This window comes from Zalophus californianus, chromosome 1 (assembly GCF_009762305.2).
Source record: "Zalophus californianus isolate mZalCal1 chromosome 1, mZalCal1.pri.v2, whole genome shotgun sequence".
In the NCBI taxonomy this organism is placed as follows: domain Eukaryota; kingdom Metazoa; phylum Chordata; class Mammalia; order Carnivora; family Otariidae; genus Zalophus; species Zalophus californianus.
In genome coordinates, this window is record NC_045595.1 from 215,800,971 (window position 1) to 215,814,881 (window position 13,911).

At 46.9% G+C, this 13,911-nt stretch overlaps 1 protein-coding gene across 9 annotated transcripts in view; it reads left to right on the forward strand.

The window, feature by feature from the left end:
* DIP2A (disco interacting protein 2 homolog A) overlaps window positions 1-13,911 on the forward strand; it is a 106,355-nt gene that overhangs the window by 26,202 nt on the left and 66,242 nt on the right. For 6 of the 9 annotated variants that reach the window (XR_003517907.1, XR_003517908.2, XM_027582434.2 and 3 more), the window contains exons 3-6: window positions 3,515-3,634; window positions 8,579-8,698; window positions 10,041-10,271; window positions 13,749-13,877. Coding sequence is in view for 7 of the 9 variants with exons in the window: in XM_027582434.2 (XP_027438235.1) it covers window positions 3,515-3,634; window positions 8,579-8,698; window positions 10,041-10,271; window positions 13,749-13,877 (600 nt within the window). In the remaining 2 variants the exon portion in view is untranslated. Of the gene's footprint in view, window positions 1-405; window positions 966-3,514; window positions 3,635-8,578; window positions 8,699-10,040; window positions 10,272-13,748; window positions 13,878-13,911 lie in introns of those variants that run through there. The other 3 variants (XM_027582437.2, XM_027582435.2, XM_027582436.2) reach the window with 3 other exon arrangements.

Consider the following 13,911-nt stretch of genomic DNA (forward strand, 5'->3'; position numbering starts at 1 on the left):
AACCCGTGGGGGGGAGCCCGTTGGGGGGAGAACCCGTGTGCGGGAGAACCCGTGGGGGGGAGAACCCGTGGGGGGAGACCATGGGGGAGAACCCGTGGGGGGGAGCCCGTTGGGGGGAGAACCCGTGTGCGGGAGAACCCGTGGAGGGAAGAACCCGTGGGGGGGAGAACCCGTGGGGGGGAGCCCGTGTCGGGGAGAACCCGTGTGGGGGAGAACCCGTGTGAGGGAGAACCCGTGTGGGGGAGAACCCGTCGGGGGGAGAACCCGTATGGGGGAGAACCCGTCGGGGGGAGAACCCGTGTGGGGGAGAACCCGTGTGGGGGAGAGAACCCGTGTGGGGGAGAACCCGTATGGGGGAGAACCCGTGTGCGGGAGAACCCGTGGGGGGGAGAACCCGTTGGGGGGAGAACCCGTTGGGGGGAGCCCGTGTGGGGGAGAACCCGTGGGGGGGAGAACCCGTGTGGGGGAACCCGTATGGGGTTGGCAGTGGGTTCACGAAGCCAGCACGCCGTGTCCTCGTGGAGTGAGGTGGGGACGCAGGGGGCTCCTGAGGCGCCTCAGTGTCCCTTACTGCTGCCGTTGTCCCATTGGTTTCTTCCCCGTGTAAAAATTTGTAAATGGAACACATGGTTTGTCCTGCCGATATCAGTATGATAAAGTTTACAAGAAACCAACAATAAAAAGAATATGTCCTGACATTCGTTAATCCAAAGCAAAAGCAATCTCTGAGTAAAATGGGAATTGAAGGGACTGTTAGGGTGTCTAAAACCCACGCGACAGGTGTCACCAGCAGCTGTCCGACTAAGTGACACACACTGTGGCATCTGCACCCCAGGCGGGGGGAGACGCCACTCCACTCCGGGGGCCGCCGCCGCCGCATGACGGGGGAGCAAAGCAGGACAAATAGAGCAAACGACAGTCGTCTGCACGCAGAGGTGGTGGTGTGTGATACCTTGGGACCACAGGTGACTGCCCACCATAATGCTTGTTAATACCTTAGGAAGAAAGTCACAGAACCTATATTAGGGTCATAAAATCTATATGAAAGAAATAGCCAAGGCCCTAAAATATGAAGAAAGATACTGATTTCCTCAATGGAAATTATAATTTCCAAATTAATCTGTGGACCTTATGTAGTCCAGTCTGAATACCACTGCCTGGTTTTATAAAATTTCCAAACCTGGGATTGGAAATAATAACCCATTTGAAGGAGAAAGGTTCCGAGAGTAGCCAATACATCTCTGGGAGAGACTACTAGTGAGGATGGCCTGGCCTCCAGGCATTAAACCTGGTTGTGCCCATACAGTCACATCAAGAGGGTGTTGGTGTTCGGGGCAGAGGAGCCAGCCGGTAGCCGGGAAGGCGGTCTAGCAAAGACGCAGGAGAGCGCTGAGGAGGAAGCCTTGTCTTATGGCTGCTGCCCTCGCGGTGGGTGCCGCCCGAGCTGGGTGCTCTCCTCTCTATGTGGCATCAGCAAACAGAAGCTTCCGAAGGATCAAAGCTCGAAGTATGTTTGTGGTTATAAAATACTGTAACATTCAGGAGGGTATTTGAGTCACCTTTGAGTGGGGGTTGCAAGATGGGAGACCTGGAAGTTAGAAAGGAAAAGAAAGCAGGTATGATTCATTGCCTAGAGATGAAAGTATTTCCCAGTGGCTGAGCTGCCACCAGCCGGGGCCCAGCTCTGGGGTGCGTGCGCAGGCCGGGGTCATGACCCCAGCAGACCGAGGTTCTTGCAGCTCTTTCTCAGGAACTCATTAGCTGGATGAAATGAATAGAAATTCAAAGAAGAGGAAATGACGATGTTCAACCCCACTAGTAGATATGGAAGTACAGATTAAAGTGAACCATTTTCCTCGTATCAGATTGGCAAAATTCTAAAAATCTTTCTAAACACCCAGTGCTGACAAGGGTGTGGGGAAATGGCACTTTCATGCATTGCTTGTGGGCATGCAAATTGCTGTAATCCTTTTAGAAAGTTATCTCTTGGTACCTGTAAAACTTAAAAATGTACCTGCTCTTTCTTGTGATAATTTCCCATCGGGCTTACATTTTTGTGCAATAAACGAATCTATCTCAAAGAATAAAGGCACCCATATTTTGGAATGCAAATGTAAGGATGTCCATAGGCATGTATCCATCATGCATAAGGTTCTGTGTATTCTCCATTACGAACTTTAAAGTCATTTTATCCAGTCACAGGAAACGAGATGCCAATCACAGTGCTGACCGGTATTGCAGTACTATGTGTTTGTGTATGTGTATGCTCAAATTTTGAAGAGCTAAACACTGATTTCCAGGAGTGTTCCCATCTTCTAGCTCTGTGTAACTAAACACCCCAACAATGCAGTCCCTAAGCACCAGTGATGACATCTGTTGTGCTCACACATCTGCAGTGTGGCCGGGCTCTGACGGCCACTCGCCCTGTCCACAGAGCCGAACCTGGTGTCCTGGAGGCAGTGCTGAGTCTCCCCGGCCACTGTGGTCTCCACTGTCCTTTCACGTGTCCTCTTGCTGCATTGTCTTCAGGCCACACAGGGTTGCCTCTGCCACACTGTGTCCAGCAGTGGGTTTGAGGCAGAGATAGACAGCCTCTCTTCAGGAGGTGATAAAGGCTTGGCAGACCCCACGGGGCTGGAATGCCTACTGGCTACTTTGATGAGATGTCTGGAGCCAGAGACTAAAGTGAACCTTTATCACTCTGATGAAGCATGACGGAAGTCTGACGCTGTGCTGTTCTCAAAGGTCAGCAAATTAGAGCTCAGACAATACCACGGATTCTGTTTCATGATCCTGCATGCGTGGGCCCCGTCCATTTACTCGCCACACTGTCCTACGGGCCTGTGTGGTCAGTGGCCATGGAGGGTGGCAGGCTGTCTGGGTGATGGGTTTGCAGACAGCAAGCAGGGAGGCGCCCCAGCTGAGGGCGTCAGTGCCTGAGGTCTCTGCACCCTGTGCTCTGCGGTTGTCACGGTCACGTGCACCCCTCACTCGCCAACACTGTCCCACATTTCTGCCTGTGTCCAAGGGCAGCTGGTCCGCCCCAGGGACTGCTTCGTGGGATGCTTTTTGGGGAGTTGGCTGACATCATGGGCAGTGCCAGGGAAAGTGACGCAAGCCATTGCAGATTCAGGAAACATTTACGATGCAGAAACACGCTTTTGAAGGACCTTCCCAGGAGAGTCTGCCCCAGGTGGCCACATGTGCTGTGCTGGTGGGCTCAGGGACACTGTGTGATGGTCGCCCTTTTTGCGGACGGTGGACAAAGGCAGGGCAGGCTGGGCACTTTCAGGATAGAGAGCTGGAAGTGAGTATTCATGGCTCTGTTCCCAGCCTCCAGATCCAGGGGTCTTCTGGGCTTCAAGGGCCACTGCAGGATGCATGTGCCCAGATTATTATTACAGTGTGTTCAGTATAGCAACACAGGAGAAATACGTGCTGTTTCAAATGGATTTTTCCATCATTGGAAAAGCAAATTGTTTACACAAGCTGTTCGTACAAAATTGTGTTGCAGGAGTAGATCCATCCCTACAAGCAGAGAACAGGATCCCCGCTCCCTCACAGACCACAGCTGCCGTGCCCAAACAGCAGAAGCCGCGGCCCACCAGCTCCCGGGACGAGCGCTTCCGGTCAGGTAGGGACCAGAGTGGGGGTAGCCCTTCCCCCCTTCCCGCCCCCCGCCCCGTGGACTTGGCTATAAATGGCTGCTAAAGAAATTGTTCTCACTGAAGTATAATTTACCACATCATGCTACTTTTCAAGAGAAAATCTAACCTTCCCACAATCACAGGATCTCTTAATATAACTGTAGGGTTGGTGGTCTCTCCCCAGGGGATGCTTATAAAAACCCCTAGAGAAATTGTCCTCCCCCCCACAATTAATATAATTTCTTTAAACTTTTTGGTCCCATTTTTCTACCTCCAGCTTTGGATTTGGTATTAGTAATTTTTGTATGTTATGGAGCAGCTTTACTACTATAGGTATTTTTACTATCTTTTCTTTTTCTAATTTTGGAGATTTCCTTCTAAGGAGATTTCTGCCACTCTGTGCTTTTATCAATATTTAAATTAGCCTGTGATATTTTATTTGAATGATCAGAATGCCCATTGAAAAGATTCATGTTTTCAACTGTAGGTTACATGTCAGTAGGTTTGGGGCACCCTGCTTCACCACCCTGTGTGATCATACATTTCCTTTCCATTTAAGCTCTTTTGGAAAGCTTTTTTTTTAATGATGAAAAACTTTCAACAGAGATAAAGAAATGACCATTTTGTTTAAAGAATATCTCAGAGGAATGTTAAGATTTTATGTGTTACTGTAACATGGGAGTGTGATGAAGTGACGAGAAATTTTTGATCGGATAATTTCCTACTAATTTAACATACATTCGTCACACTGTTAATATTTTCTTTTCTGATTATATAAATAATACATGCGATATCAAATATATCAGGTTTAAGGACAAAAGTAAAATCACCTGAACTCTGAATCCTGAGACAACCACCCTCAGCATCTCACTGAGCAGGTGCACACAGACACCTGCAGGTGCATGTGGAGGGTGCACGCGAGGGTTCGCACACCGCTGATACCCGCATGCACACACATGCAGGTGCACACACGTGCCCACTGATACCCACAAGCACATGCAGATACTCGCTTGCACGCACGCACTCCGTGAACGGGGTCATAGTAAAGGCCCCCTTTCTCTCCTTTCCTTCCTGCCTTCCCTGCTCCCCCCCACCCTCTGCTCCCCATCTGTTTCCATGTGACAGATGTTAATAAGCTGTGAACTTCATTCTGATTCTAATTCTTTATTTTCTGAATACAAGACCTTGATCATAACTGTGATTTGCTGGTATTTTCTCTGAGGTTTTGTCTTGTCTTTGCATTCTTTTAAAGCAGCTTTTGAAGAGCAGAAGTTTTAAATTTTATTTTATATTTATTTATTTAAAAATTTATTTTGTTTTTTAAAAGATGTTATTTATTTATTTGAGCACACACACGCGTGCACACGAGAAAAAGAGAGAGAAAGCAGCAGTAGGGGGAGGAGCAGAGGGAGAGGGAGAAGCAGACTCCGTGCTGAACACGGAGCCCAATGTGGGGCCAATCCCACGACCCAGGATCCCCCAGGACGAAAGCAAAAGTGAGTTGCTTAACTGACTGAGCCACCCAGATGCCCCTAGAAGCTTTTAATTTTAATGAAGTCCAACTTACCATTTGTTTGTGTGTTTGTTTGTTTTTCTTTTTAGTGGATAATGCTTTTGTTCTTGTATCTAAAAAATCTTTGCCTCACCTAAGGTCACAAAGATTGTCACCTCTGTTTTCTTCTAGATGTTGTATAGTTTTATGTTTTAGCTTTAGGTACATGATCCATATTTTAGTTGAGTTTAGTATTAGTTCAAGGTATGAATCAGAGCTCATTTTTTTGCATGCAGATACCCACTTGCCCCATCATTTGCTGAGAACACACTGCCTCTACCCCTCTATCTAGAAACACCCGCACAGGTGTACGCTTTGCTATTTCTGGGCTCCGTCCTGTACTGTTGATGTATTCGTCTATCTTTATGGCAAAACCATGTTTCGGTGATTATAGCTTGGTAATAATTGTTGAAATCAGTAATGCTCTTCCTCCAAGTTTTGTTGCTTTGTTCCTTACTGTTGTTCCCTTGTCTGTAATGTGACTTTTCTCCTCTGGCACTGCTAAGATTTTTTTCTTTATCGCTGGTTTTGAGTGATTTGGTTATGATGTACTGTTCTCATCGTGGCAGCCGTACTTTCAGTTTCAAAGGGGAAAGAACATTTTATTGATATTATAAGTAAAAACCTAGTGGAAATAGAAGAAAAGAGAAATCTGCGCACAGATGAGGGAAACAGTAAGCGGTAAAGGAGGGCAGGACAGAATTACATCCGACCGGTGCTTACAACACCCAACCTTATCAGCTGGGGAGCCCCGTGGAGACACCCGGAGTGGAGTCCCCCTGAGAGGCCTGGGCGGCTCGGCCTCCCTGCAGCTGAGACTTCCCGCTGACCATCCCCATAAGGGCCGTATTTATGGGGCCAGTGACGGGGTCTGAGGTTAAACATTGGCGCACCTACGTGCAGTTTGGAGTGAGCTGCATTTCTGTGTTCTCATGTCTTTACATCTTCCAGGAGCCTGGAATATAATATATACTCTAATTACATGTCTGTAATTTAAAGTAGCTCCATGATTAAGTCGTTCAAGTAATCATGGCAAATGTAAGAAGCTAGAAAACGGGTTCAGGGATGGTCCTTGCTCTGCTCTTCCTCCTCTACTCTGTGAGATAGTTCATGAGGGAAAATCAAAATGGCTATAAACGAATAAGCAGGATCCAGTTTGGACAAGGGACAGAGGCGGGCATTTGAGCTGACCCTCGCGCGTGAAGAAGTCAGTGTTGGGAGAACAAGGGGCCGGGTCTCAGCAGGAGCTAATAGCTCTTGGTGTCCAGACCAGAAGGGCCCATTTTGACCTGGAGGCCAGCTAATGTCCGCTAACCAGGCTCCCGAGGTGACTCGTGCAGCATGAGTCTCACACACAGCATGCTTTAGCCGGCCTGCCTACATGCAGGTTGGGGTGGTCCGTGATGTGGGACAAATCACAGAAACCTCCATGCATACAGTACATGTGCCTTGGTGTGCGTAGTTTTATGTTTCTTGGGTTTGCTGAGCTTCTTGGATTTGTTGACTTAGACCCCTGTTGTGCTGGTATCACGTCGATTTTTAGTTTTCTGTTGTTTTACCTGTATTTGTGATTGTGTTGGTTTCTAAGACTGCAATAGGATTTAAAGTGTGTGCTCACGGTTACTGCCGTATTGTTGCAGGGGCTCCTGGATTTGTCTGTCTCTCTCAAACACCTTCTTATGTCTGGGAGTATTTTTATTAGACCCTTATGTTTAAATGATAATTTGGCTGAATTTGAAATTCTAGGTTCAACATATTTTTCTTTAGTACTGTGTTGCCTTCTTGCCCCCAGTAGTTGGTGTTGTAAGCACCCGATCTGATGTAATTCCTTTACCCTTTTGAGCTGTAGTCAAGATTTGGAAAAATTAGAGATTAGAAATGTTTGTATACGTGCCATATTCCTTCCTGAAAATCTGTTGAGTAATGTGAGTCTATTCCTTGATCCTTCCAAGGTGATTCGGTCTTTCTCTCTGGAAGCTTATAGAATTGTTTTGTTGTCTTTGATGTTTGTAAATTTTATTTTAATACATCTGTGTGCAGATTTTTCATCTTTCCTGATTAGCACCCTATGGGCCATTTCACTGTAAGGGTTTTACATGTTTTAAAAACATTTTGTTGGAGAAAAATTTAAAGAGGTACAAAAGTGGACTTCCTTGCGTAATAACCCTCTGGACTCATTGTCCAGATGCATAGCCCCAGCCATGCTCAGTCTTAACCCGTTTATCCACAGCCCACCTATGCCCTCCCTTCCCACATGATTTTGAAGCAAATCTCAGAGATCATGTTATTTCATTTAGATGTCATAATATTCTTGGTGTCTGTTTCTGAAAAGGATCATGTCCTTGTGTCTCTAAAAGATAAAAACCACTATCACAAAATAAGTTAAAACAATTCCTTAATATCAAATATCCAAATGTTCGTATAGTTTTTAATTTTTTATTTTTATTTCAAATAAAATTTTAAGTAAGCTCTATGCCCAACGTGGGGCTCAAACTCATACCCCAAGATCAAGAGTCCCATGCTCCACCGACTGAGCCACCCACACGGAGGGAGTACCGCATAACAGTTAAAGACAAAATATCACATGTGTTCGTGCTGACACTTTCCATTCAGATCCAGGAATAGAGGCTGACCTCGCTTCCTTTCTGGGTTTGGATCTTCTTCCTCATGAGTGTCTTGGTTCCCAGGGATGGTAGCATTGCTGTGTGATCGCAGAAAAGAGTTTGTATTTCTTTTCTTTCTTTCTTTTTTTCTTAAGTAGGGGAGCCCAACACAGGGCTTGAACTCAGGACCCCGAGATCGAGACCTGCGCTGAGGACACTTAACTGACTGAGCACCCCCAGGCGCCCCCAGAGTTTATATTTCCTATGCATTCTTAGTAGATATCTCCAGAGGAACAGGCCAAAGGGTCTAACTATGTACTCAAAAGTCATTTGGAATAGTTTAGGCCAACAACTGGAGACACGTTTAGGTTCATGTATTCCATTTTATTTTTAATTTGGGGGATTTCTTTTTTATATAGTTTTGTTTTGTAACTGAAAATATTTACATGGGTCCAAATCTACAAACAAAGGAACATTTAAAGAAATCTAGGGCCAAGGTCATAGACCATGCTTATTTTTTTTTAATTTTTAAATTTTTTAAATTTAAAATGAATTAATTAGCATACAGTGTATTATTAGTTTCAGGGGTAGGATTTAGTGATTCATCAGTTGCATACAACACCCAGTGCTCATTCCATCACGTGCCTTCCTTTATGATAGGCCATGCTGATGTCTCTTTCACATTCAATGAAAACAAAAAAAAATATAAAACTTAATTTTGTTACTTCCTAAGCAGTCTTGTAGAAAGTGTCTTTATTGCTCTTGTTTTTATGTAGATGTTCACACTGAGGCAGTGCAAGCAGCTTTGGCCAAATACAAGGAGAGGAAGATGCCTATGCCTTCAAAAAGACGTTCTGTTCTTGTACATTCCTCGGTGGAAACCTACACGCCTCCAGGTATGGACGAACCATTGGCTTCTGTGGGGTTCCACAGCCCTAACCTCACAGCCTTCCTTTACCTCTCTGACCTGTAGTAAAGATTTGGAAAAATTAGGGATTAGAAATGTTTCTTTATGTGCCATATTCCTTCCTGAAAATCCGTGGTATAGACAGTGTGACTCTTACCCATTGGTGCTTGCTTTCTACAGGACTTTTGGGTAGATTTTAATTCTTTTACTAAGATGCTATTTATGCTTTTTAGTCAAGAGAGGAACCTCACATCAATGTTCCTGGAATACTAAAGTTCTCTGATTTAAGAATTTTAAAATTATTCTCATCTTATTAATGACTGTTTACTATGTTAGATAGTTAAATAGGAGAGTATAGGTTATTAGGAGGATTTTAAAAATTTATTGTTGTCTTGTTGTCATTACCTTTAGAAATGAGAACTTTTACATGGAGCTTTTCTTTAGCGAAGGTGGTGTAAGCTCTGTCTACACCACACCCGGTGTTGGTGATGTGTGGCACTCTGCACTGCTTGTCTTGTTTTTGAAGTCACGAAACATGGCAACATGAGTTTTTGGTTTGATGATGTAGTGAAACCCAAATACACCAGATTTACAAGACAAATTGGTGGTTTTGGTAACAATTCCTTTCTAAAGAAAAATAAAAGTTTATATTGTTGAAAAAATATTCTAGAAATAGCTGTCAAATTATTGTTTCTACTAAATAGATACTACCCACTTTTTAAAAAAACTTTTTAATAATAATAAAATACACAGTCATGGTGACTTGCTAGAGCCTTAACAAACAGTTAGCCTTATTGACTGAAGCAGTTGTCTTGGGGAAGGACTTGTTCTCAGAGCTCACTGCCACCTCCCCTAGGAGGACACAGGTGGACAGGGGGCGGCCTGGGTGGGCTGGGGTTGCTGCCCCAACGGCTGCACTGCCTCAGGAGGCCGGCTGAGCCTTGTGTGACGGTTGTGTGGGGCGTTCGCTCAGATGAGCACTCAACACTTGGGGACCCCACCAAGGAGTGTGCTGAAGCCATTTAGGGCTTGGGGTTGCCTTCAATCCCGGCGTGTAGTGCTCCCAGACCATCCTCTGGGGGAAGCTGGGCTTGTGAAACCACTTTCCCACTTTCCCAGGTAGGGCTCCTTGGATCTTACAGCCGGGCAAATGCAGGCCCTTCGAGACTGAGGGCAGCCTTTGAGATGACCCCTGGGCCAGGCTGGGGCACAGCGGTGCAGGTGTACAAAGCTTGCCATGTGCAGGCCTGGGAGACACAGGTGCCAGTGTGGGAACTCCGCCCTCCTCCCTACTCATCCCTACATTATGCCTGTCGTCATTTTAACCACAGACACATCATCTGCCTCAGAAGATGAGGGCTCTTTACGGCGACCCGGGCGACTCACCTCCACTCCGCTCCAGAGCCATTCCAACATCGAGCCCTGGCTCGACCGGGTCATTCAGGGCTCGTCCACCTCATCCTCTGCATCCTCCACCTCATCTCACCCGGGAGGGAGACCCGCCGCCGCTCCCAGTGCCGCCGCCACCACGCTCACAGGCCCCGCGGCCCACGCCCACATAGGTCAGTAACGAGCTGCCACGGCCTCTCCAGGACGGGGTGCCTCTGCGCCCATCAAGATCCACCTTCTCTTTTTCATCTGGAAAGGTCATTTTGGGAACAAAAGTAGTTCTTGATGCTTTTGTGGTTTGGCAATCGCAGACCGTGTGGTTTGTTGGCCTCCCTGTGGGCCGCCGAAGTGGTGGTGTTTCTGGATATCCTATCTCCTCCTGCTCTGGAGGGGTGGCCTGGTGCAGGTGGCAGGTGTAGGGTGGACGGTCCCCAGACGTGGCCTCAGTTGCTCCTGATGGCCACCCTGAGCCTGCTGCCTCTGTGTTGTCTCCACCTTCGCTCTTTGCCTTGTGAGCACCACTGTGGAGCCAGCAGCGGGGCAGGGGGCCGGGACTGCAGCCACGGTCCGGCCTTCCTAACGCCACATCCCAAGTGAAACAACCCCTCGCCCTGAACCGCAATGTCCGGCAAAGCTAAATCATAAAGATGTGTAGGTCTTTTCTAAATCATCCATTTCTTTAAATTACATTAATCTTAGAAAGGAAACATTGCAAATCTTTCATGATTTGAAATCTTATTTGCCGGACCGTAGCATAGTTCGCCGCACGTGAGCTGGTGCACGGGGCTCGCGTCCATTCTGCACTCGTGCCCTAACGATGCGTGTTTCTCGGGGGGTGCTGTTGGCACTGCCGCAGACTTCTCTTAACCCCCACGGTTTTCTGCATGTGCAGGGAAGGACAGAAAGCAGGCTGTTTGTCCCTTGCCTGAGATCACACAGCTGGCCCAGGGCTGGCACAGTTTTCTTTGCCGTGAGTTCTGCTAAAACTGTCGTGGTGCACCACGCCCATCACAGGCCGTGTCTCTGGCGGTCTCCCCAGAGCCTAAACGCCCCCAGGCAGATGCGGGCTCAGGGGCTGAGCTGCTTTCTTGTGAAATCTTGGTCATTTGGCTGCCCTGGGAGTAAACTGGATGAGTCTCAGCATCCTCTGTGGACACATCACGGATGCTCTTCACTGTTTATCTGTTGAGTCAATACAGGAAACCTGCACGTTTCTGTCGAGCTTGTGTCTTCCACCATGACGTGGGCTCACTGCTCCCAGCACACGGAGAAGCTACTGAGGGCCCTGGGGAGCCACCGAGGCTGGGGGCTTGAGGGCAGAGCCCTTGGGGAAGCAGCCCCCGCAGGCTGTTCTGACAGCGGCCCTGGGTGTCCTGCTGATGGGATGGCTGTGGTCACTCCCCAGCTGTCCTCAAGGAGGGCTTCCGGGGAGAGCTGGAAACACGGCCTTCACACCGATACATTTTTTCCTCTGTTTGTCACAGTGATTTCACATATCGGAAATAGATATCTCCAATGGGAGGAAAACGGTGTTTCTGAATATTCTGTTACCTGATTTCTGCTTCCTGATACTCTGTTCTGGGTGAGATGGTGTAGAAAGTAGAACCGCATTAGCATTGCCGAGATGTTGCAAACCCTGCTTCCTGGTGGGTTGGAGATGAAAGCGGATGTAGCATGAGCGGCTGGCGGCAGCTCAGAGCATAGAGCCCAACAGCCCTGGACTGTCCTGTGGCCGTGGGGTCTTTTCACAAAGCCCGCGGAGGTGGGGTGTGTGTGTTCTCCGTGAGGGGGGCTCTGGGGGCTGACAAGGGGGACTCCTCGCCGCGTGCGCGGGGGGGCCCTGACTCTGGCAGGTGTGGGTGTCCCACTCGTTTGGGCTCTGCCACGCCGCGTGTGATCTGTTCTTGTAAATTCCAGTAATCCTCACTGTGCAGTGTAGCCTTCTTCTGCCAAATGTTTTCTGGGTATAGTTGACTTGAGTTCCTGAATCTGAAAATACTTACCTTCCTGCTCCTTATTATAAAAATCATCCTTTTAGTTTTTAGCACTGGGGAATTCTTCAGTTTGGACTAAGGAAAGAAATATAGAAAGAAGAAGGATATATTAGGTAAAACAAAATTGAGGTACAATATATTAGGTAAAGGTAATTTTAAAAAAATATATCATTTTCAATTTTGGATTAAAGAAATTAAATTAAATCCATAAAACATTGGGACACAGATGTAAATACCTATATTTAAAAGTAGTATTTTCAGTTATAGCAGTTCATTTTTATTTTGAGTATTGTTTATTTTTATGTAGTGATTTTAAAACTACTTTGTAGTTAAGATTACCATTTATGCCTTTCATGAATATTGTTAAAATCACTTACTCTTTTTGCTAGACTTGGAAGGTTGGGGAAATTTCTTTCTAAACTAAAAGAACTTCATGATAGGCATACTTTAAAATGCTAATTTCATCAACATCACACTTTCTCACGGGTTGTGAAAACCCTGTCATTAAGTTAGATTTTTCCCAATGGTGTTTTCTGATATGTAAATAGTTTGGGTTTTGCTTCCATATAATTTCATCTTTCTACATATTTTTAAAAAATTTTGGTTTGCATTTTGCCTAGGTGATGAACTAATAGGTAAACGATCAGAATTTAAAAATCAGAAGCAGCAGAGTGGCCCCTGTGGGGGCAGAAACACGCATCAGAGGACCAAAGGGACGGCAGGTCTGTCCCGCCGGCCCTCATACAGACGCCGCGCTCACGCTCACACTCACACTCAGGCTCATGCTCACGCTCAGGCTCCCGCTCCCGCCTCAGAAGCTTCCAGTCAGCTGGCACTCCAAACAGATACATGTGCCGTACGGTACATATTAAACCCCAAAATGAGCATTCAGACAATGGAAGGAATGACTTCAAACATTTTCTGCATCTAACGTCGTTTGTCTTTAACTGTGACATTAATATCTTGCGCTCTTAGTACTTGACTGAGGTCCCCCAATAGTGAGATGTGTTGATCTGGAAGCAGGGATCATTTTTATCTTCATAGGCTTATTCTTTGAAGCCTGAAAAGGTCTTGTGTCTTTGTGACATCCAACATAGTTTTCGGGGGAGTAGGGAGTAGTTTATAGAAGCCTGGCTATTTTTTTCATAATACAACGAAAATAGTCCAATGACAACTGATTTAAAATGTGTCTCTGATTCATTGAGATTTCTTACTATTTTGTTTTGAGAGAGAGTGAGTGAGAACACAGAGGGAGAGGGAGAAGCAGGCTCCCCACTGAGCAGGGAGCCCGATGAGGGGCTTGATCCCAGAACCCTGAGATCATGACTTGAGCCGACTGAACCGCCCAGGCGCCCCCTTCACTGAGATGTTTGTCTAAAGTTCACTCATGCCTGCCAACGCATTATCATCGGAGGTTCTGGCCGAGATCCCTATGAGAACCACGTGCATACAGGTGTCCGCAGGCTATGTCTGGGAGTTCAGAGTTCACAGGGTCCCGATGTGTCTTGGTCAACCAGAATAACAGAATGAATCAGATATCAAATTCCTTGCTTAGAGCTCACCTGCTGAGGCTTTCCTTGAATGGGATTTAAAGAGCAACCTCATCCTCTTTGAAGCAACAGCCGCTTTCATTTGGGGTTTGTTTTTCCAAAGCAGATGTGCACTCCGCCCCTCCGGATGTCACCACGGGCCTTGGGGAGCTTTCGCACCGCGAACATCCGCAGCTGGCTTCTGTGCGAGGTGTCGCTCGGGGCTACAGCGGGAGTGTCCTGGAAACGGCTGGTGGTGAGCATGCCTCTCTTTGTCCTTTTGAAACAGC